Here is a 25,449-nt window from a genome sequence, read left to right on the forward strand (position 1 = left end):
CCTGTTATGGGGCAGGGTTACAAACCACACCTTAAGGAATAAATACTGACACTAGCCCAGAAGTCAGGCAGTCTGCCTCTCCTCCCCCTTCAGAGTGGGAGTCTGTTTATCCTGTGTGCCATCAAGGATAAGGAGCTGGATGGGGCCTGCAGGGCCTTATGCAAAGGGGAGTATTGCTCCAGAAGGGAATGCTGTGACTTGTTGTGTAAGGACAATAAACATCAGTTAAACCTCTGTGTGGATAACTCCCTGGTTCACAAAAGGAGTGTCAGCATGGACCATCCTGGTCAACCCGAGAGCCTCGCTGGCTGGAGGCGCTGTAACCAGAGGGATTAACACTGAAAACCTGTCCTGATGTATCCCCATACCACCGCCGAGTATCTCAAGACCTCCTGTTCCAGCCAAACAGGTACACACCGCACCATCAACACTAGGTAGCCGCATGATCTCACTCAGGGTGGGAGAACAGGTGCTACATTTACATATGGGATCTATCTAACAAGGCAAATGTGGTGGAATTCTGGGTCAAGTTGGTGTGTGTATATTATTGACAAATATATATTCATGATGTGGGAGTTTGAGCTAGCTGGAATGTGTGTGCGCGCGCGCGCATACATACATACATATAGAAAATACAATTATATTCCATTCAATTACGCTTTTCCCTTTGAAACACGCAGTGCAGATGTTTTGCCCCATAGATTATCAGTTAAGCTGTAAATTCTGCATTGCAGACTGCAAGACAAAGCCAAGTTGAATTTCGAGATCAAATAAAAATGGAGCGTGAAATTTTGTAGACATTTCTTTAAAATCCAACTTAATCAACCCCAAAGTCAATTATCAATGCATACTTGCATCTAGTCAAAGGTAGATGATCTTCGGTTTAACTTGAATACAGGCAAAATCCTCTCTTTCTGATCAAACATGATTAAAGGTACATACTGTACTATAAAACAAGATCAGTTCCAACCTTCTATTGAACAGTAACCAATACCATATTTCAAAATGTACGATTATAAGGACTAGTAAGGCAATATTTCCCCCTCCCCTTCAAGATATTTACAAACCACTTCATGCAATTTCCAAGAAATAATTTATCCATCTCAATACGCAAGACAAATAGGATCAAATTTGCCTTTAAATCCTACATTTGAAGCAATGTATTTATAGCCATGGCTGGGCCAGCTATCTTTCTGCCTTCCCTGTCATGTGGGGTTTTCCCCCCTCCTGCAGCCTCTGAGTGGCAGAAGTGGAGATGACATGGGAGTCTGCATGTGTCCAATAAGGATGCAGATCCTGTGCCCTCCCCTTTTGCACCAAGGAGGACGTGTCCTAAATTATAGAGATGAACCCAGCGCTCAGGGTGGGGTTCAGGCAGTTCCCCCTTCCTCTTCAAGGGATGAGGATGTAAGCCAAGTCTCCTCCCGGCTGGCAGGAAGACTTCTGCTCAGTCCCTCATGGACTGGGTGCAATCTTACTCAAGTGGGGCCTCATTACCAGCAGGCCTGTACCATCCAGGAGCCTGAAAGGTATCCTGACAATGGATTGTAATCGCTGTAATAACATCATACAGTGGCTGCAGAATAAAGACCATCCCTTTTTATATATCTGTTTGAGTCGCAATCGATTGGCTGGATGTATGGGGATAAAAGACTCTCATTGTGGGGATTGCCTTCATTTCTACTGGAGCCTAATATGGCTGGAGGCGCTGACACCCAGAGAGAACATCCAGGATCACTGTGAGCCTGTCCTGTTTCCCCACTACACCGCAGAACACTCAGCATCTCGTGAGCCAAACCGGTACCGAGCACAACACAGGGGGAGGGGGGGGGGTTGTGGAAGCAGTGCTACATATTTAAGTATTAATGTGGAATATTTAGCTGACTAAAGAACATCTGAAGAATGCCCAAAGTATTATTTGCCTTATAATCCCTCTGAAGAACTACAACTCCCAGAATGTTGTGCTACCAAGTGATCATGGAAGAATTTCTTCCAGATATTAGCACAAAGCAGACCAGGAAGGAACCATTGCTGGTTCAAGCATCACTGACAAGGACCAACTGATCAATGGTTATTCAGCATGTTTCAGATAGCTTGGCTCTAACAGATTTACAAAGACAGTGTGGCTCAATTCATTCAACGTGCTTGGAAAAATGGGAAGCATTTATTATACCTGGATGGTCTCTGCTGTGCTTGATTTTAGGGCCTTCTCTTGAAATGCCACTTTCATGGAGATTATTGGAAACCTTTGAAGGGTGCTTAAAGAAAAATAAATTGCATACTTTTCAGATACATTGCATGCTTAGCAATTAGGTTTGTTCATTTAGATTGCACATTTGACTAAAAAAATATATATTTTTTTTAACTCGGCAAATGTGCACATTGACTATACATCTATCAAGTAATCTAAATAAGACTTCAATGACAAATGATAAATGTGACTAACCAAATACATACCTTTTAAATGTTATCTCTTAAAGCAGCAAACAAATGTTTCCTTTTAAACTAGGTGAGAAGCAGCAGAGTCTCCATACAGTAGCTGAACCCCATTAATATCAGCTCCGGGCACTCCCTGCTTCCTGAGATACTTACCTCTGTAAGGGGGTGTCAGTAGCAGCTTCGCGGGTTTAAATGTCCCGCTCATGTGGGCCAATACAAAGACGGAAGGAACGACATCACTTCTTCTAACCGTCCCGCAGGACTTTAAAGCCGCCATTTCAATGGCCCCACATGTAGCCCAGCCAGAGCTACTACCGGCACCTACTACGGAGGCAAGTAACTTGGGAAGCAGGGGGTCCCAAGAACGGAAATGAACACAGTTCAGCTCCGGAGACCCCCTGCTTCAATCGTATAATGCAAAAATAAAATACACAAATGTCAAAAAGGAAAGCAGGATTGCGGTTTTCAAATAACATGCACCAATTCATAACGACAGAAATAGTTACAGATTTGTACATAGTGAATCCAGTTCATGGAGCAACGTAGATGAATCTTCGATTGCTAGAAAGCGAGTGGTAATCTCTATTACACATGAGAAGAGACGTCTTCCCCGCTCTATGAGAAAGGTCTTCAAAGCTACCGTATTCTGGAACTGCCCCTCTCTATCCACTAAAACAAGAGGAAGTTTACCTTCAGTAATTCTGTTTCTTCAAGTCTTCTATGACAACTACTAATGGGATAGCTACTCCTCCTTACAGCTGTTAGGACAAGCACTTCTTGTGACCACTATATGAGGGACTCTAGAAGCTTGTCTTATAATAACAATTGTTAGCCACATAAAAAAAAAGTATCACCTAATACTGAAGTACTCATTTACTCTTCACCTTAGATCAGTTAACTTCTGTTAAAACATAAAAAGGAAGTGCAAAACATTAACATGCCAAAAATAAGAAGACTCAAGGGAGGGACGTGCGCTGCCAGAGAGAAACAAATATCAGAAGGTAAATTTCCTCTTTTCTACTATATCCTTTTTGGCAGCCAAATAATCATGGGATGTACCCCAGCCTTCCCAGGACTGTTGGGAGTACTTCCTTCTACAGTTGGGACAATGCTTGAAGGAACTTTCTAACAAATTTTTAGTCCATCCAGACTGTATTGATTAATAAACGTGTGTAAAGATGACCAGTTGCTGCTTTACACATTTCTTTTCTTCCCATGAAGCAGCGACAGCCTTAGTAGAGCGAGCCTTCAAACGTACAGGAGGATTTTCTCCTGCTATTCTATATGTCTCAAATATAGCTGCCTATAGATAATCCAACTAGATACAGGCATACCCCGCATTAACGTACGCAATGGGACCGGAGCATGTATGTAAAGCGAAAATGTACTTAAAGTGAAGCACTACCTTTTCCCCACTTATCGATGCATGTGCTGTACTGCAATCGTTATATACGTGCATAACTGATGTAAATAACGCATGTGTAACAGGCTCTATAGTCTCCCCGCTTGCGCACAGCTTCGGTACAGGTAGGGAGCCGGTATTGCTGTTCAGGACGTGCTGACAGGCGCATGCGTGAGCTGCCGTTTGCCTATTGGGCGATATGTACTTACTCGCGAGTGTACTTAAAGTGAGTGTCCTTAAACCGGGGTATGCCTGTATGTCATCTGCACATATATTGTTAGAGCCCCAAGTACATCCAGATTGTGCCAGTGATGCTTTGTCAGAAATGGGAGTTGGACAAAAATGAGGGTACTGCAATATCCCGATTGATATAAAAGTCTAATACTAGTTTGGTTTAAAACTGTGCGACAGTCCTTAACACTATATTATTCTTGTATATCTGAAAAAAAATGGTCTGCAACATGATAAAGCCTTTAGCTTTCCTACCTTACGCGCCATAATTGCTGTTAGAAAAAACTAATTTAATTGTGAGTAATCTAATGTGGAGCTCACAAATCGGTTCAAGCAAGGAAGAAGAGGGTTGCTGTAGCACTAGGTGCAGATCCCATGAAGGCACGTTGATCCTTAAAAGTAGGCCTAATCCTTTACACTGGTTTAATAAATCTAGAGACCATAGGATCCAAGTCAATCTGTTTTAAACCCTTCTGGAATCCTTACTGAAGCACGTCCAGTATATTAGGGAGTTCCAGCTGCAAGGACTCAACCTTTCGTAATTTACACAAACGTATAAATGTCCTCCATATGCAATGAGAGAGGAAAGAAGTCACAAGCTTTCTGGGATGCAAAAGTGTCAATACAACTAAGGCTGCGTCCATAGGACTGCAGCCGTGTGGAGGCTGAGGGAAAGAGATTGCTTTCCCTGGCCTTGGTCCGGCGGCGTGTCGGGGGGCTGTGACGTCACGGAGCTGGTTCGCCCTCATTGGGCGAACCGCTCACGTGACCGGCCCTGCGCTCCCGTGAGTGCGAAAAATCTATCTTTTGAATAAGATCTATGCTTCCGCACGCTTGCGGAAGCGTGCGCGAGCCCTTGCTAAAGCCGCTCTCATTGCGGCTGCAGGGGCTCACTGAGAATCGTCAGCACGCCTCAGCACAGGTCAGCGCCTAAGCCTTGACCCTGGACGCAGCCTTAGAGAAACCTTGCACTCTTAAAGCCAGCCTTTCAAGTCCCACGCCATCAATTTGAGCAACTAAAGATTGGGGAAGCAAAGTGGATCCAGAGTTAATGCAGGAAATGTCAGAAAAACCCATGGCTCCTGTACTCACAAGCTCTTTAAAGAGCAAACCAAGCTTTTTTTGTGTCTTCATTTTTTAGTACAGGATTGAAACAGGGTGTCTCTGAAGCTGAACCTCATTTCATTTCAGCTCTGCGGGGCTCCTGCTTCCTGAGATACTTATCTCCAAAGGGGGTGTCAGTATGTCCTGTAGTTTTCTGCAGTTTAAACCTCCCGTGCCATATGGGTCAAAAAGAAGCTGCACCAGGTGACATCACAGCTTCCTATTGGCTTGCAGGGCCCGGGAGCTTTGAAAAGCAGCCATAATGTGGACCCTTGAGTGGTTACCTGTATGCACTTCAGAGGTAAGTGCCTCCAACAGCAGGGTGCCCCCAGAGCTGAAGTCAATGGAGTTCAGCTCTGGAGATACTGTACTGTACTGATACTGTAAGAAATTGTGGTACCTCGCTCAAAACCCTAAATAAAGTAAAGAATGAGGATGCATGCTGCCAGGGAATAAGTACGTAGACAAAAGGGATGTAGATGTGTAGAAAGGACCAAGATCTAATATCACTCAGGTCTGCGGTGCGCTCTAGTGGGGATCTTTTTGATGTGCTCTTCACATCTACATCCCTTTCAGCTCTGGAGATACCCTTCTTTTTAAAAAAATTAAACAAATTAATGGTTTGGATTGCCGCTGAATCCGCAAACCAAGTCTTTCTGGGCTAATATGGGGGTATTAGGAGAACCTGGGCCCTGTCTCTTGATTTTGTTAATTACTCGCTGAAGCAGAGGGAATGGGAGAAAAATTTAACAGATGTTATCTCAAGTGATCGAGAAATCTCTGGCTATGGCTTTCCGGTCGTGCCATCTTGACACACATCTGTATTTTCTTGTTGACAGATGAGGCCATGAGATCAACCCCATTGCTGAACTGATTGAACATTTTCAGGTCTAGTACCCATTCTCCTGGATGAATGGAAGGACTTCTGAGAAAGTCAGCTTTGGAATTTCCATCTCCTGAAATGAAGGCTGCGGAGATGCATGGAATCTTTCTCCACTCAGTTAAGTACTCTGTAGGCTAATGAAAGAACTTATGGACTCCTTGTCGGTTTATATATGCTACTGCAGTGACGTTGTTAGATACAGAAGGACCCTTAATGGGGAACCACTCAAGGCCTGAAGACATTGAATCTCATAAAATATTGCTTTAACTTCACAATACATTGATTAGCAGACCTTTTTCTTGATGTGACCATAGTCCTTGGATTATCTGATCTTGACAAACTATTCACCAACATGTGAGGCTTGCAATGGTGTTCAATACTATCCAGACCAGAGGGATCAAAGACTTGTCCTTGTGCAAGTAGCTGACTGAGGTTCACCATTGTAGGTGGAGCTTTGTACTTGGTAACAACGGTGGCCTGAATTCTGGAGTTACTGTAGATTTAGATGTCCCCCACAACTGAGGACATTTCTTTAAAGTGGTCTGAGGTGAAAAGTGGACAAGGCATAGTCTGTGACCGAGTTTAGAAGTCCTATTAAGTAAATGAATTTGGTCCTTGATTGTCTTGTAAGGCTTCTGAATAAACGGACCTCCTTTGTAATCTTGAGGATCTTGGAGGAGGTTGAGTGGGATACTATATTTTTCCTTGTGTCAAATTTGACACATAAAAATTGAAGGATTTGAGCTGGGGGAAGCCGGCTTTTCTTTAATTTGATGATCCGCCTGTGGTCTACAAAGACGTTGTGCACTATGCACTCATGATCCCTAGCACCTTGCTCTGATGGTGCCTTGATTAACCAGTCGCCTAAGTACGAGACTACAAAAATGCCTTTTTGCCTCAATAATGCTGCAATTCCGATTATAACTTCTCCCTTGTCTATAACACCTTGCATCTTAGAAACCTAGTCTTGGAGGCATGAAAGCTGTAAGCTTCTCTACTGTAGTAAAAATGGATTTCTCCCTCCAGTCATCTTGGAAATATTATCCGATGGTTCTCCAAAGAGATAAGCACCTTCATAATGTAAAGACAGTCTATTCTTGGACAAGGCCACAGCCCATGTTTTAGGCTATAGCGCACAGCTATTGAATATGCAGAGGATCTAGCCGCAGCCTGATGAGGTCCATGGAAGCATCACACAAAAGAGTCAATCAAATCTAAGATCTGAAACTCCTTTAAGAGTTTCTGTCTTGATGTTCCTGCTTTAATTCTATCTTCCAGATTGGATATACAAAATCTGATGGTCCTCGAGATACAGGGCATTGGGGTTGCTGATTTCTGCATCATTCTGATAACAGAGTATTGTTTGCTTAAAACACTCTCCATAAGGGAATTGTGGTATTCCTTACCATCTTGGTGATAGCTCTGTTGACCTTTGGCGGTATTACCCCAATACTGCAGTCCTCTTTACTGAAGGGGTATATTTCCATGAATTTTCTAGTCAACGCTGGTCTTTTATCTAGTGATAACAATTCAATCTTCACAAAGTCCTTAATAGAACTGTGAACAGAAAAAGGCCTAGCCAATTTTTTTGAGCAAAAAAGGCCTGGTCTTGGACCCCCAGATCTTCTCATTCTTAATGAGCTTGTCTTTTGCATCCATCTTAAAGGAACTCGACATCAACAAAAAGGTGAGGCAGTAAATCCCATGAAGTTTGTGATCTGTGCCTCTCTAAAGACCCCGAGACGGTGCTTCATCAACAGACTGCAAGTGTGACGTTGAAGACTACTTAATTAACGGAGACGTTTTTCCTTAGACATTTTAATGTTATCCATGCAAAATCTTTTGGAGGCAGGTAGCAGAACGATTGGCTTCACACTGCATAATATTTAGCCAAAAACGCACTCTGCGTCATAGCATCATCTCCTGGCGCCGAAGCACTGTGTTTTGACGTTCCCACTCCACAGATGTTACATTTGTGTATGTTACATTTGTGTATGTCACTTTGCACTGTCCAGGAGGTGGAGATTTGACCTGTATCTGGGATCTAGATCATGAATCAGTAAGACCACAATACCGAGGTCGAGGCAGGAGAGAGATAGAATGGTCGTGGTCACATTTCTGGCGTCAGAGCAGGAGAGGCGCAGAAGTTCAGAGGCAAGCAAAACAGCAACCAGAGGTTCCAACAAGAGACAATGTAATAGCATTACCATGGTGGTATGAAAGCAGTCCCTCTGGGGTAACAGTAGGGAAATTGCCCATTTAGGGCAGCAACAGAGTGGAAAAATGAATAAAACTGGCAGGGAAATGGCCTGGCGTCCTTTCAGCTATGGTAGGACAAGAATAACTGGCCCAAGTTGGATGATGCTGCCTCATATAGTGGTCATAAGAAGGGCTTGTCCTACCAGATTTGAGGAGCTATCACATTAATATTTGGATGCATAAGAGGACGTAGAAAGCAGGAAATAAATTGCTCTGTTTCTATTTTTTAAGTCCTGTTGTAAAAGCATGACATCACTGGGTTCTGAAATCATTCCTAGAGAGAAAATTATCCAATTAAAAAAAAAAATCTATACATTAAAAACTCAGATCGTACATCATAAAGGATTGAGTCATCAGACACCGAATAAATAGGTTTCACTAAAATGTGATATTAAAGCAGCAATTCCGCCTGGAAACTTTCTTTTTAGCGTACCTGAATTGGTTCCTAAAAGATTTGTAAATTTTTGTGCCAGTTTCGACAACACAAAACCCCACTAAAAATATGGCACCGGACTACAAACACAACCTTGGAGTCACCAATGGAAAGCTTTTCTATATACGGCGGGAGGGAGTCATGGCCCTCCGACCACTTTGGATCTTCCTATTTGCCCGGTGGACTCTGGGCCTCGTTGCTCTGGAACTACAGGGTTCAAACAGCTCCGTTCAGGAAAGATTAAATTAAAAAATATTATTTCCCACTATCCTCTTCTCCTGAAGGCTCCTGTGTCAGCACATGCTATGGCATCTTCAGCATTGCATGTGCTGCGATGGGAAGACACACTGGAAAAAATACATGGTAGGTGGGAATGCTCCTTCAAAAAGTATTTGAAAACTAGAAAGTTGGGAAGTACATTTTTATTGTAGGTCAGACATAGGGGGCCATTTATCAAAAGTCTGAAAAACACCACCAGATTTAGCCCTTTTACAGCCAGGAGGGTAGAAAGGCCAGTAAAGATATAACACAGAGATCCCTACTGGTGCAGCTATTTTAGACTCACTGATTTATTGCATACATGTTTTGTTGCTGTAACGCCAATACTTCGTGAGATGTGCATACGGTTAGTGGTATACCAAGTAAAATAATCATCAATAGTTCCGCATGCTAAAACTATTTACTGGTGAATAAAATAAAAGGATTGTTACCTTTGGTGGGTTTTCTATAGGTCTAGGGTAGCCTGGTGAAGAATCTTCTAGTGGATCCATTAAATCTTTATCATCCAAATCAGAAAGAGGAATAGCGGCTAGCATACAAATATACATTAAAAAAAAAAAAATCACAAAGAATATATATTTAAGAAAAACAAGCTAAGTTCTAACATTTGTAAAGTCCCCCATCTAAAATTCAGGCAAGAAAAATGCATCACAGGCCTTCCTGGGATTATTAAAGATTTAAGAAATCCCTGTACATTTTTTTCAACTGTTGAGGGCAAATGAAAAGTAAAAAAAAATAAAAAAATGGGGGTGGAGGGGTAAAGGGTCAGACAAAGATAAATTGGACAAAAAACAATGCTAATTTAATCTTTCACAAATAACTGTGCATAAAAAGGCAGTGTCAGATGAAAGGTTTCCTAGCCACTATGGCTGTGAGGTGATATACACACACTATTTTTTTTAGAAAGGGACATTTTTTTTTTTTTTAAATAAAAGCCTGAACCCCTCAAAATAAGTATAGTCAGTGCACAAATATTATACATACATACAGGTTTTTTGTTTTTTTAATGGAAGTGTATGAAAAACTAATTATTGATTTAACAGAAAAAAAGTTATTCTTTATAAAAATAAAAAAAATAAAAAAGTTGTTGCTTCACTTGCAACTTATTTCCCCCCCCCCCCCATTTAAAGTCTAGAAGATCTTTCGCACAATGCAATTTCTATAGGAGAGTCTAAGTAAACTGCCTTTGTCACGATACAGAAAAAAAAAAAAAGTTAAGAATATGCTTCCATTTAAAAAACGTGTGGGATATGGTGCTTTAGGTTAAAAATGTATTTTCTCCAAATATATTTTAGAGATTAGGTTTCCCCTGTTGATTTATTTTTTTTTATATACCATTTTATCATTACATTAACAACAAATTTTCCATCAAACATTTTCAAAAAAAATTTTGTTAGGAAATTTTAAAACTACTTTATTTCATCGCCATTTAATTTGCAATGTAATTCGCATTCTATTGAAAGTAAAGAGACGAGTTTCTTTTGCCCAATTGTAGATATTTTCTTTAATTCACTTCAAAACTGGTGTAAAGTTATTTCACCTTCACACAATGTTCCGAAAATTGGGAAGTACATTCGCAAGGCAATATTTACATTCGGGAAACTGTTCACCAACTTGTCAGCAATGTGTCTAACATCCTGCCCATAGACACCTTCACAAAATTTAGATAAAAAGAAATTCATCTACAATATTAGCTTGTAAATCCAATGGGTAAGTTTGAACTAGATTTGTTGTTTTTCTCCTCATTTCAGACTTGCAGCAAAACTGGAAACACCGATTTGGTGCGATCGGCCATCTTATCTTACGGCAGGTTGGCAAACTACTTTCCCAAAAGGCCGAAGGGCTCGGCACTCAGCTGCACAATTATAACATTTACGGAAGGCACAAAAACTGTTAAGTGTCGTATTTGTTCAATTACTTTTCTCTAGATCTTTAAGGAATTTATCAAAATAATTTACCATAATTAATACAGCCATTATTTTTTGCAGTGCCTAGGCCATAGCTCGGGCCTACATAAAGGAATGCAATACATTCATTTTTACTCCATAATCTCAACAATAAATGTAAATTTTAAAAAGGAGCAGTCTTTGCTAAACCAAATTTACATCTGCCTATATACGGAAATGCTGCTCAGGTACAGTATACTTATTTCATTAATTTTTTTGTTCACACCTTTAAAGCTTTTAAATAGTTCACCTTAAACATCTGAGTTATACAGGAACACTATTTTTAGGGCAATTTGTATTTTTGTTAAATCACAGATTGATTATAAACTGTTTAAAGCACACAATCATTTTTAGAAATCCAACCGGGTATCATTTTGAGGGGTACCAACTGCCACAAATTTGTGATCAAAGTACAAGTAAAAATAGCTTATTATCCAAAAACTCTCAAACTGAAGAAACATACTTGAGGACAGTAGATTAGAGTCTCCTGGGGTAAGCAGAGCTGAAATGCCCGGGAGTTTTAACTGTGAGGAAGTAAGATTCTTAGCTTTGCCGCCCTCTTGTCTGCGTCCTTTAAGCGTGGTAAATCTTGAAATGCTACCCTGAGAATTTAACAAAACAACACACCAGTGACCAAGTGGCACAGGGAACACACTTTCCCATATAGCAGTGCATAATCATCCAAAAGGTTCAATTTGCAGGCTTCTTGGGATTGTGATATAATCGCAGAAAACTTCCCTTCCAATAAATACCGGTAACCTGGGTAGATGCACGAATATTGGAACATTATAAATAGGTTGCCAGTCTGTCAGCCAAATGTCCGCTATTGATTAAATTAATTGAGAGAAAAAAGACCCCCTTATCCAGCTAATGCTTCCACAATAAACCAGGAACCAAATAAATATTGTTGCATGAAAGGATAATGATGCAAGATGGGGTGGAGGGGTGGGGGGTTAAGCATTTAAGCATGGGCATACCTAAATTGATAGATAGATATCACACTGAAAGGGTACTGTAGTTCCAACTAGGACAACAGCAAACTGATGGTACCACTGTGGTTAAAGGGTTACATTTAAATAATCAAGAGGGGAAAACAAACAAATGGTATCTTCAATGTTCTATTGGATTTTCATGATTTTTTTTTAGCCAATTACTTTAAACAGTTTGCAAATCTTATATCTAAATGTTGTTCCCTTCAACAAGTTGCCTACTAACGGCATCATAACTGCAAACCCATAGAGAACAGATATCAGATATTAGAATCACCCAGTAAGTACATTAAAAAAAAAAGTTACAAAATATATATGTCATAGGAAGCAAATAAGTAACACTTTCACTTCACAGGAATAAAGTAACTTTGGTGGGGTGAAACAAGTGCAAATTAATTACTAAAATATAATATTGAATACAAAATGAATATAATTATATAAAAAGTGAAGGCGGTGCAGCTCCCAGAAAGACAAGGTTTTCGCTTGTCTTGGCAAACAAGAAAGAGAAATTAAATTGGTGCGCAAACGCAAATCACTTATCTATGGGAATAATCCCTGAGGAAGTTTGTCAGAGTGAAACGCGTAGGATTGCTTTGTATGCAGCATTTTACACGGCATCCCTTCAGTGTGCCTACTTGCTTTCTGCCTCGGACATCAAGCACAGTCTCATCCGGGTCACAACTACTCAGTTCCGTCACGGACGAGTGACGTCAGGCCGCAGTAAGCCCGGTTTGGAGCTCCCAGTGTCTCTCCACACAGACAAGCGGGAAGGTCCGTCTGCACGACAGATAGAAGTTGACTGCCAGTCCACATCGGAGTTTTCGGTGTCTCCCCATGGAAACTAGGGAAGAGGACTTTCCAAACACTGCAGCAAGAACTCTATTGGAACATTAACAGTGAGAAACAGGAAAGCACACAAAACTTTAAGGAGCATACCCTGTGATCTTTCTGAGATTACCATACCTAAAGGCTTCTATATATTGCTTGTTTGTGAGTTGCATTTTTTTCTTTTTAATACACGTTGAGTTTTTACTCTATTTCACTAATACGTGTTCTTTCTTTTTTCCTATTCCCGGTCCATGTGAAAGTATATAGGTATATTTTTGGCAGATCTGAAGCGTTACCCCCAACTTAGCCTGTCTTTTCACATATAAGCGACCTTTCATTTATCCCTTTTAGTACACTAATTCTTGGCACAGTTTTTTCACCGTAGATAAGGGATTGCGTTGCGTACCAGTTTAATTTCTCCCACTCCACAGGAATGGATTTTTGTCCTAAGGAAGCCATTTACAGGGAGCGGTTGCTCCCATGTGTTTTGTTCACCAAGGAAACCGCCATTTTATAAGACAGAAAAGGGAACAAAAATACACGTACTCTGTTTTTCAATTGGCCTTCATCATCACTACTTGCAGAGGATAACGGTAACACTAGAAGAAGAAGAAAAAGTAACCAATATAGCTCCATCACTTCTGGGCTTATAGTTATACGGGCATACCCCGCATTAACATACGCAATGGGACCGGAGCATGTACGTAAAGCGAAAATGTACTTAAAGTGAAGCACTCCCTTTTACCCACTTATCGATGCATGTACTGTACTGCAATCATCATATACGTGGATAACTGATGTAAATAACGCATGTGTAACAGGCGCTATAGTCTCCCCGCTTGTGCACTGCTTCGGTACAGGTAGGGAGCAGATATTGCTGTTCAGGACGTGCCAACAGGCGCATGCGTGAGCTGCCATTTGCCTACTGGGCGATATGTCCTTACTCACGAGTGTACTTAAAGAGAGTCTCCTTAAACCGTGGTATGCCTGTACAACACTGCAGAAGTTTCATGACCATTGTATTATTCGCCAACTTGATAAGATGTTTGTTAACTTTATAATGGCTTAACTAAAATCTTAAGTACAGGAAGTGCAACTAAAGGGCACAGAACAACAAACACTGCATTGTTGGAGGCAACCATGTAACCTAGGGCACACTGTGTTCTGCTTTAGTTCCAAAGCACAAGTGATTGGGCAAACAAAAAGTAGCCAAGAAACTGAGATGCTATAGATCGAATGTGAAGAGGGGAAGAAGCATGTAATGTATTTAAGAAAATTATATAGACCGCATGAAATATGGGTGAGTGCAAGAGAAGTTCAAATGCAGAGTTCACGATAGGTTGAAGGGAGACCCGAGAAGATCAACTAGTATTTACCTGCCAAGATTACTGCAGTTTCCTTTGAGTGAGCACGTAAGACATATTGTAGAAAAAGAGAATGTAGCTAGAGCTTTATTTTCTTACTGTATTTATTAGAATTTTACAATAAGATAAGGGACTGGAAGACAAGAACAATGGAGGGAAAGGTACAATACTGTATAAAAGGGAACAGTCAGTGCCGCAATGTACAGGTATTTAAAGCAGCAGCCCAAGCAGACTTTTTTTTATTCCCCCCTCCCCCCCTTTATATCTGCATCAATACAATCCACACAGTGATAAGTAATTAGTTAAGTTGCCGATCATTCCGTTCTCCTGTGACCGATCAGCGAAGATTCGGCTCAGGGGTTCACTAAATGGCTGTCAGTGCAGCAGAAGAGCACCAAAGATGCCAAGTTCTGTGGGGAAGATCATGTGACCAGGCAGTCACTAGATACAATTGGTTCAATGCTAGAGGGCGGGGCTCAAAAAGGGGTATGCCAGAGCCTGTTTCAGAAGAGGAAGGGGATGTGACTTTGTAAATGGTTGCTACAGAAACAAAGATGCTTGTTATATTATAATACATTCAAAATGTAATTTAAAATCAACAATTGCACTGGCTCATCAGGAATTTTCTGCATGACAGTGGGATAAATAAAAATAAAAGGATAGCCGGTCAAATATAACACCACGGTACTACGCTCTGCGGCCAGACCAAAGGCAGTGTCCTCTCCTATGATCCCATAGCAGGCGGTGTGGGCATGGAAGACACGGTCGGGTGAGTGTGGTTGTTGTGCAATGCACAAGTTGAGCTTGCGGTACCTTTGAGTTTACTTTTACTTCTATGCTTCCTACGGCTGTAGTCAGCAGACTTTGACGAGGATTTCTTCTGGAAATCCAAGATCCAGCTCCTTTCACTGTGAGTGTTACTAGCTACTCCATTACTTTCAGAGAAAAGATGCTTCTTGTAATTAGCAGACTGGGGCTGGGAAAAGGAAAAGAGCAGCTCTGTTATTTTCCGTGTGGTTGGGGGGGGGGGGTGAAACATTTTGTCCATTAAGAGTAGAGCAAAGCAAGAGCAGAGCAAGACTGCTGGCCCTACTTGTAGTGAGTTCATTGAGTGGAAAATTGAACTATTTTTTTGTGTTTAACCATTGGGTCCTTGAATTATTTTCTTTTTTTTTTTTTATTTATACCATGAAAATCAAAATACTGTAGTGTTTGATATACACTTTGTGGATATTTGTTGAAGCACTGTAAAAAAAAAAAAACATTAGAATTTTGTAACAATAATATTAAAGTATTAGAATGTCACCATTAAAGTAATTGGCATACAAATGAATAGATGTCTCCCCCCCGGCTGTTTGGCACGTCGCCAATTTGGTTTACCTATCTTATTTTTGTAATGTCAGGTAATGGGGCCTTTACTGTCAAAAATAAATAAAATCGCTGCTCATTTTCATAATTAAAATAAGCCTTACCTGTCTAACCTCAGGTTTCATTTGGGAATAGATCAGCTTGGACACGTCACTGACCCTGAAGACAGAAAATAAAAGGTCATATAAAAGAAGTGAACTCAAGAGCACTAAATGTTAAAAAAGTTTACAAGGAAAAAAATAAGTTGTTCGCTACAAGATTAATCAGTCGCTGAAGCCAGGGCTCCCATCGAAAACCGATCTCCCGTACTGAAAACGGAAATGGCAGAGAAATGACTCCGACCTTTAAACTGGGAGACAACAGCTGGTAATGGGATTCAAATACGTTTGTTTCACTGCAAGCACAGGATATTTTACTATAAGCCGTTCTTATTTGCAGTCACCCAGTTGAGCCCAATCTGCCAGCTGTGAAATGTCATACTGTATGCCACCCGTAGCTTATTTTTTTAATACAGAGTTTGAAAAACTTAAAAAAAAAAAAAAAAAAGACAAAATGACAAATTTGTTGCCATCAATGAGACTCATGGGTGCCCCATTTCAGAGCCCCCCCACGCCCCCCAGCAGCAAAGGGGTTAATGCAGTAACTGACTATTTTACATTATGGGAAATTGTTTTTTCGAGGCATCAGTAAATAAAATAACACTGTTGGTCAAACAGTACCTGGTGGAGGAGGATTTCTGCAGCAAGACTTTTTTCTTCGCTTGTTCAGAGACCTTGTAGAGTAGAGACAAGTGTTTTAGAAATTATTCCTTTTAGTTTTAATGTTCTGTCCCAAGCTCACTGTGGCACGTGGGTAGAGGCAGGCAGCTTAACTCAATCCCATAAACCAAGCAAGGGGATGCTTCTTATTTGCTGAAGTGTTTATTGGGCAACAACAAGAAATAAAAAGTGGAAAAGATACTGAGGGAAAACACTGTGGGGTGGGAACAATGGAGAGGAAAGGGAGCCAGGATGGCAAGTGGGATAATGCTAGGTAGTAGGGATAGGTAAATTACAATAGCTTTACCAGAGGAGATGAGTAAGGTGACTGCTCAAGCTCGCTGCTGGCTGAAAGAGAGCGCATGCTTGCCTGGACAAACAGGAAATAAGGCTAGGTCTAAGCCAACTAGCAAGGGGAGGAGGGGCAGTCCAACTCACAAAAGACCAAAGGGGTGTTGCCAAGGCAACAGACTTAGAATGCCAACAGAGAAAGTTACATTTGTAACAAGTTAAGACTGGGGAATGACAGCAGCCTCAGAACAAAGAAAATATACAATCTGGTTCCAGGACATTTAATATTAAATATGTACAGTACTGTATATCAAATCAAAATGGTTTAGCATAGACTATGACCTAAAAATGAAGATGTGTTTTGTAATAAGCCTTCTGTATCACAATAAGTAACTTAGTGAGCTTTGCCTCCCTGTTATTACAGATTTGCTAAATCGCAGTCATCAGTCTTCTTGGGTAACAAAATAACAGATCAATTTTGAACACAGTTAATTCCTAATTACTTAGCCCTAAAGATGGCAGGATAGAAATCACGGAGCAACTAACAGCCATACTACAATACCACTCAAAGAAAAACAGGGGCGCTTTTGTAGAAAATGGTGTGTATTATGTATGACTGGATATAATATGACAGTGTAAAAATATATGGGGGTGGGGGGGAGGGGAAGGGAAAAAAACAAAACTTTGCCAGTTCAAGCTTCTCTGCCCGGTTTAAGGGATGATGTTAGCCACTCTATGAAGGACAGGCTGATGTCCACCTCTGGATCCCTGGAGTTGGAGCTGCTTCTGGAGCCGATGCTGTACCGCTGCACTCTCTCTCCTGCTGTAGGAAACCAGATACACGCAGACACAACGTCACATCCGGTACACCGGAGAGTAAGCCTGAGAGATCCAGGACGCCAGCCGCAGCGCAAATGGAGCTCCAGATAGAAGCACAACACCCCCTGAGTAAAGCAACCCAGAGGACAAGCGCTACAGCAGGAGAGAGAGTGCAGTGGTAGAACATCGGCTCCAGAGGCAGATCTAACTCCAGGGACCCAGAGGTGGACATCAGCCAGTTCTTAATAGGGTGGCTAACATTATCCCCTAAACTGGGCAGAGAAGCTTGAACTACTCACAGGCAAAGGTTTTTTTAGTTTTCCATATTATTACACAGTATGTCATATTATATCCAGTCATAAATAATACACACCATTTGCTACAAAAGCACCCCTGTTTTTATTTGTCTTGTTGCTATCTCTACCACAGGATTGGTTATCCTTTACATTGGGGCAGCTTTACACAGAGTATTTATTTTGGATTGGACAGACTATACAGCAGTACATGAAAAAGTACTACGATACTGGACATTGGGGCATAAAAACAACCCCTGTTTTATCTATTGACTTATTTGTATTTTGTATTATTTTTTATATACATCAATCTTATATTAGATTATCTGTGCAAAGTATATACTGTATGGTTCATGTCACATAGCCATTACTGTATTGAGACAGAGCACTAAAACATTGGGTCTACAATAGGAATTGTTACCCCGCATTCAACACGCATCCCATATTTCTAAGGGTAAGCCTTCAACACTAGTGGACTTTTGCAGAGCGCACAATCCCTCCTTTTTTCCCCAGTACAATACCACTCTACTTTTTTTGGGATTTGAATTAATTAATAATTTTAGAATGAGGCAGGTGGAGGGGGGAATTTCCTCAACCTGTTCCTTCAGGAAGGGAAGAAGGTGGAGATTCCTGGAAAGATCTTCTGCAAAGGAATGGAAGGACATATGGACCATCTTCCACCTAGTATCAGTAACTATAACTGAAAAAATATCAACATTTCATTATAAATGGTTTACATCTGTAGCCAAATCACAGGCTATGATATGCAATTACCTACTCTTTGTTGTTACAATTCTGGCCTTGGGGACTACTCATTTAGCCATTTTAAAGTCCAGATAACCACAGCATTATTACAAACCCCACAATGCTTAAAAGAACAATTCCATAAACATACATTTACCAACATTTGCTTTTTACTTCATGTTGTACTGTATATTTAGTTTGCAAAATGAAGACGGCAAGATAAGCAATTTACCGAATCATTAATCAGCGAGTCAGATGAACACTGGAATTCAAAGGAATCTCTGCTTTTCCTAAAAAAGTGGAGGGAAATAAGGTACTCCATTAGCTTCATACCATATGGATTTATAGATATATCTACTGTATATACACGCACACAACTATCTACGTTAGATGTATCAACTTGGAAGGACTAAACATCAGTGGGACAGCGTAGTACCAAGAGTCTCGTTCACCCATGTAAGGAGTTCACACCACACTGCGTCGTGTGCCACAGCAAAGGCGTGGCAGTGAAAAAGGTCTGTGAGATACACACAGACACCTTTATTTGTATAGTTCCCACAGTGAACTCAGCGCTTCAAAGACAATACAGTATAGGGAGTTATGGTACAATAAGCGCAACCACGTTAGACAATAGGAAAGGAAATGTCAGCCCTAGAGAGATTCCAATCTAGGTAGTATGTTGGGAAATTTACAGGGGTGGTGACAGAATAAGTGCAGTAAATGGTAGTGCTTAGCAGGAGTAACTGTGGGACAGTAGCCACGAGACCAGGCTATTGGGATGCTTCATTTAAGCAGTAGATTTGTCTTTAAGGCAAGGAGAGAAGGTGCTTGGCGTATACAGAGTTGGACGGTATTCCACAGGAAAGGAGCAGTGAGGTAAAAGGGTTTATGGCAAGAGAACTGTAGATGTGAAAGAGGTGGAAAGAAGACAGTTATGGCTAGAACGCAGGAGATGAGCAAGGGCATGAGATGTCCAAGCAGATACGTATAAGGGAGCAGATGAGTGGAGAATCTTAAAAAAAGGTAAGGAGGAGAACTTTGCAGTTGATCTGAAATTTGATGGAAAGCCCGGAGAGGAACTTAAGGAGGAGATGAGCGGATACTGTTTTGGGAGAAAGTGAAATTTTTCCAGCAGCCACATTTTGGATTGATTGCAGGGAAGAAGGTTGAGAGGCAGGGAGGCCGGTTAGCAGTATGTTACAATAATCCAGACGGGAGATGATAAAGGCATGCATTAGAGTTTTAGCTGTAGATTGGCAGAGGAGAGGGTGGATCTTGGCAATATTATGGTGAAAGAAGCTGGGCATTTTGTCAATGCTCTGAATGTGAATGGAAAATGAAAGGGACGTGTCAAATGTCACTCCTAGAAAACATGCATTGGCAGCAGGATAGATATTTGTACCATTTATTGTGATGGAAAAGGGGGTTATTAGGTCAGATTTAGAGGGAAATATGAGGTCAGTTTTAGACATTAAGTTTAAGGTGGCGAAGCACCATCCATGAGGATATAGCTGGGATGCAATCCAAAACGTGGGACTGGATTGCAGGAGTGAGGGTAGATAGATCTGATCATCTGTCTATAGATACCTGAGGTCCAAAAAGTTGATGAAGCGAGTGTGTGTAGGGAGAGAAAAAGAGACGTCCCAGAACAGAACCAACAGATCGAAAGAAGTCAAAGACATGTTCGCAACAAAGACAGAAAATGTGCGATGAGAGCGAAGATGAGAACCAGGATAGGGCTTGGTTGCGGATACCAGAGAGTTTAGAATATGCAGTAGAAGAGATGCACCCAATAAAGGACACTGAGAGGTTCAAAAAGCTTGTAACATATCAACTATTTGTTGGTGCAATAAAAAAGGTACCTACTCCCATTACGTCCTTTGTTACTACATGGAAGGACGGACTAACACAGCTACCCACCATTTGTCGCAGTATAAGTGATCGACAGAATCAAAAGCAGCAGAGAGATCGAGTAGGATTAGAAGGGAAGTGACGTTGGGATATAGCTTCATGTTTATCATAGTCTACTTTAGTAAACGGTCTGTTGTGTGAGCATTATATGAAAGCCAGATCCTCAAGAGTCCAGGAGGGCATGGGTATTAAGAAAGTTGATCATACGGGAGAACACAATAGATTCTAGCAATGTGGAGGTAAACGGCAGGAGGGATATAGAGTGGAAGTTAGTAGGGTCTAGATTATTTTTGAGACTAGGTGTGACCACTGCATACTTAAAGGAAGAGGAGAAAGTGACAGAGGTCAGGGAGAAATTGAAGATTTAGGGGAGAGTAAACATGCAGACACTTTCTGTGCTCTGGCACTTGTTCCACTGAACACATCTGGAGGAAATCACAGTGTCTGATTTCCTTCACTACAAATGTATTCTGTACCGTTACTTCACCTCTTATAATCAAGCATAAATCCAACAAAAGTCACCTTTTCCAATTCCCTTCTTCGACCTCCTGCCACATCATGCTCTACTCCTTCCATTACACCCCAAGATTACTCAAGTGCAAGGTGGAAGCTAGCCACACAGAAATCCCCATGTCCCTTCCACACCCCTCCTTCCTTCCTTATTCTCCTGCCACGACACCTCTCTAGTTACAGAGGAAAAATGTATCTAGGTTGCCTTCTCAATCACCACCACATGCAGCCTTGACCCCTTTCCTTCCCATCTCCAGAAACCTCTTGCTTAAACTATGGTCCCCATTCCTTAACATCTCTTTTTAGGCAAGCTATTGTTCAACCTATTCTTAAAAAAATTATAGACCCTACATCCAACTACCACCCAGCCTCCCGCTTGCCCCTAAATTTCGGGAACAAACGTTTTCTTTACCTACTGTATACTTCTCTCAACTTCCATAATCTTATTGAACCTCTCCAATTTGGCTTCCTCACAGCACACAACTGAAACTGCACACCCCAAGGTAGCGAACAATCTTCATATTGCCAAATCAAGGAAACTACTCAATTCTTACTTCTCCTTTCGATACTGTTGACACCCTCTTCTACACATTGTTAGCACTGCCCTCTAATGATTTTCCACTTACCTCTATCACTGTTCCTTCTATGTCACTTATGCCAACTCCTCAAATCTCTATGGAACTCTCTGTAGGTGTACCTCAAGGCTTGGAGTTAGGCCCTTACTCTTTTCTCTACAGAGAGAGTGGGTGACCTCATTGACCCATTTGGATTTAGCTCTATACTGATGACAACTATATTTAAAATCGATACCTGACCTTACACTTGCAGTCCAGTCAAAAATGACACAATGTTTTTCAGCCACCTTGGCCAGGGTGGCCCTTTTTTGCCTTTAAGATAGAGCTTTTCATATTCCCTCCTAAAACCGGCTCCATTGTTCTTCTCCAGAAAAGTCAATAACCCTACCACCCACCAAGTTACATTTGACTCCTCCCTTTTCTTCACCACACAAACTTTGTTACTAAATGTTGCCGTTTCTTCTTTTTCAACATTGTAAAGATACACCCCATCCAATGCTCCACAACCACTAAAACATGAATGCATCATTTCTATGTGGATCTATTACCACTCCTCCCCTGACCTCTCCCAAGTCACCAACTGTCACTCTGCAATCTCCTACTGGAAGTCTCACGTTTACCGGGAAGCTTAAAGCAGCAAAACGTGAAAAATCCTATACTTAAAATAGAGAAAAAAAAATCCAGTTCTGTAGTATAAACGCCCAATGTCACTTGATTTTTTTTAATGTACTGATCATCCTTCGGTTGCTAAAGCAACCATTTAGAAAGTCATATCTACTTCCTTTTTTAAAACAGGTTCTGAAAGGAATATCCGTTATTTTCTCCCCTGACTTCAGCACCGAGAGGAACTTTTCCCCTGCCAGGTACACTGAAGCCTTGTGACTGGATACTACACCATCTGCACCCGTTTGCAGCAGACTCCCCCGGAGAAGTTTTTCACGCCCTGCAACTGTTATCTCCGGTCTTCGGTGAACTTTTCAGGCCTGGGAGACGAACAAAATGAAACGTAACGTACGCCAGGTTTCAAATCCTTTGTCTCAATTTATTACTCATAGGGTAATGATTTTTATACAGAAGAAAAAAAGATATTGGTTAGAGGCGTAACATAGGCGTGTACTGGGCGTATACTAGGTGTGTCTTGGGCGTAGCTTTGATTAGAGGCGTGATTTAGGGGCAGGACATATTAGTGGCGTGACTTTTGAGACGTGTCCCTTTTCAATACAAGCAATGTTCTGAATACATAGCTTATTCATTGTCTGTTATCAAAAGAGACCTTGAGTCTTAGCAACTTTTATTACATTATCTTGCTTCTTGCAGAGAACCATTCTATTATATTCTACTAAAACACCAGGAAATTGACCTCACAAAAGGCATTCAGGTGTTATATTGCATTCAGGAGTGCATTCAGGAATTATATTTCAGCAAAAGGCTGACTACAGAATCTTAACTAGTTATGACCAGACAAAATGGAAGCTTAACATGACTGCAGACTCTGGCCTGACATACTGATCCTAACAGGTTCTGACACACCATTTTGAACTCTGGCCTTTGGCAAAAAAAAGTATCATTAATAGATCTGCCTGTGTACCAAACAGCAGACTGTGTTGCTCTGAAAGAAACAATGTGCTACACGTGGCAATATAATCTTACATATCAGCTGCAGCACGAACTTAGAAGTCAGACATATTGTTAGGCACACAATGAGGACTGTGTGATAAGGCAGAATGTCACAACCGAGCGAATACCAGTGGCGTAGCTAAACATGCAAAATGTTTGCACATGAGCGTCCGGCACTTGCCGACCGCCAGTGCGCATGCGCGACTGGAGTTTGCAGAATGAGCCCCCAAGCGCGTGGTCCCCCGGGCTTTGCCCGAGCTATAGCTACACCCCTGACGCTTTCCCTCTTTGACCAACACCCTTACACCCAAATTCTCCTCACGGTCAATAATATCACAATCTCATAACAACGTCCAGCCCGCTGTCTAAGGGTCATCTTTGGCTTGGATCTCTCCTTCATTCCTCACATTCAGTTTCTCATTAAGTCCAGCCGTCTCCACCTCAAATATTGCCAGTATGCGCCCTTCTCTCAATCATGATGCAACTAAAATCCTAATTCACCCATTCATCTTGTCTCGCCATGAGTATTGCAACCTTCTCCTAATTGGCATTCTCCGTATCTGCCTATCCCAACTACAATCCATCCAATACTGTTACCAGATTACTCTACCTCACTCACTGCTCCACTTCTGCTGCTCTACTATGCAAATTCCTACACTGGTTTCCCATAGCCTCTAGAATTAAATGTAAAACCCCAGCTCTGACAAAGCTCTCAATGACACTAACCCACCTTACATCTCAGCCCTCCTACATTCTGCCCACGATCTCCACCTACCTTATTACCTCCCCTCACTCCAACTAACAAGACATCTCCCGTGCTGCCCCCTCAATCTGGAATGCGCTACCACATACAGACGAGACCACAAGTATTCTAAAGCTTGCCTTAAACTAGCCCGATTACATTCTGGGTATGTGCTGGGTGTAACCTGGCTAGTTTAAGGCATTTCTGCATTGACTAATGACCCATAGGATTAACACAGCAGAGGTCCCTGGCAGTCCCATTCAGTTTGAATTGGACTGCCAGGGACCCCTGCTATTAATCTGATGGGCCATTAATCAATGTAGAAATGCTGGGTCTAGTTTAAGGCAAGTTTAAGGCATGTATCCAGCATGTACCTGGGTCTTTTTTGGCGATTGCCACTGGTTTGTGTTGGAATAACCGTGGGCACTACAGTACTCAGACTCTACCCCAGCTCTTAGACATTTAAAAATTCCCACAAAACTCCCCTTTTCAATTCCCCCTCTTCTTCCATCCAACCGTATTGGACCAGCTGTGCAGCTGGACCAATCTTCACTCTATACAACACCCCCTAACATCCCCACCCTCAACGGTATCAGCTGCCTGGTTGGACCATACTCCAAACTGAGGTATAAATCGTTCCCACAATGAGCAGCTACTTTACCTTTTGTTTCAACATTGTCCCTCATTCCCTCTAGATGGTAAGCCATCACTAGCATGACCCTCGTTATCTTTTGTACTGATTTGTGCATGTTTGTCCTTATTTGTATATAACAGTTTATGTAATTCTCAAATCTCTGCACTCCCATTGTACCATGTTGCGGAATACATAGGCGCTTTAGAAATAAATGATAATGCATGCCCTTGTTCTCTCCTGTATTGATTACTGTATCATTCTTTTATCTGGCCTTCCTGCCTCACACCACACTCAAGCCCTTCAAAATGCTGCTGCTTCAAACATCTCCTGCTCTTCTAGACGTGCAACTGCTTCTGACCTGAACTCGATCTACTGGCTTCCTTTTAACTTCCATAAAAACTACAACACACTGCTACTTTCAAGGCTCTACACGTCCATATATTTCAACTCTGATCGCTCGTTAAACCCCTACCCGCCCCTTACACTCAACCCAAGGTTCTCTCATCTTGGCACCTTTCTTCTCTTTCTTCCCGTCTTAAACCTTTTCCAATAAGCTCTCCCTACCTATGGAACGCTCTTCTACTCAGTCAAGCGCCTTCACTTTCCGCATTCAAAGCCCAGCTGAAAATCCATCTCTTAAAAGCCGCCCACTACATTTTCTATGCCTCTACTAAACTCCAGATGCCCCACACTACACTTAATGCACTTATACTCATATTGCCTGCAAGTTTCCGGACACCACTCTCTGGCAGGAGTGTCTCCCTTTGGCTTATATCTTCATTTACCTATTGCGCTTGTCACCATTGTTTGCACTTTATTTACATTGTATTGTAATTTCGCAAAGTGCTGCATACAATGTTGGTTCTATATAAAACTGTACGTGCAAAGCAGGACTATTTTATTAATTTATTTAATTACTAAAGTTATTTATTTCTCAAAACAAAGATCACCATTTTACGCCAACAGTTTTTTCATATATTGACCAAATCTGGAAAGAAAATGGAGACCCAGACTGTACTCCAATTTAAGC

At 41.5% G+C, this 25,449-nt stretch overlaps 1 protein-coding gene across 1 annotated transcript in view; it reads right to left on the bottom strand.

The window, feature by feature from the left end:
• SYCP2L (synaptonemal complex protein 2 like) overlaps positions 1-25,449 on the bottom strand; it is a 112,941-nt gene that overhangs the window by 14,037 nt on the left and 73,455 nt on the right. Inside the window, exons 22-29 of the mRNA XM_075588544.1 lie at positions 18,663-18,720; positions 16,245-16,297; positions 15,630-15,684; positions 14,971-15,133; positions 13,340-13,392; positions 11,419-11,578; positions 9,462-9,559; positions 2,174-2,258 (exon numbers count right to left, since the gene is read on the bottom strand). Of these exons, the coding sequence (XP_075444659.1) occupies positions 2,174-2,258; positions 9,462-9,559; positions 11,419-11,578; positions 13,340-13,392; positions 14,971-15,133; positions 15,630-15,684; positions 16,245-16,297; positions 18,663-18,720 (725 nt within the window). The remainder of the gene's footprint in view (positions 1-2,173; positions 2,259-9,461; positions 9,560-11,418; positions 11,579-13,339; positions 13,393-14,970; positions 15,134-15,629; positions 15,685-16,244; positions 16,298-18,662; positions 18,721-25,449) is intronic.

Source organism: Ascaphus truei, chromosome 2 (genome assembly GCF_040206685.1).
Source record: "Ascaphus truei isolate aAscTru1 chromosome 2, aAscTru1.hap1, whole genome shotgun sequence".
Taxonomy (NCBI): domain Eukaryota; kingdom Metazoa; phylum Chordata; class Amphibia; order Anura; family Ascaphidae; genus Ascaphus; species Ascaphus truei.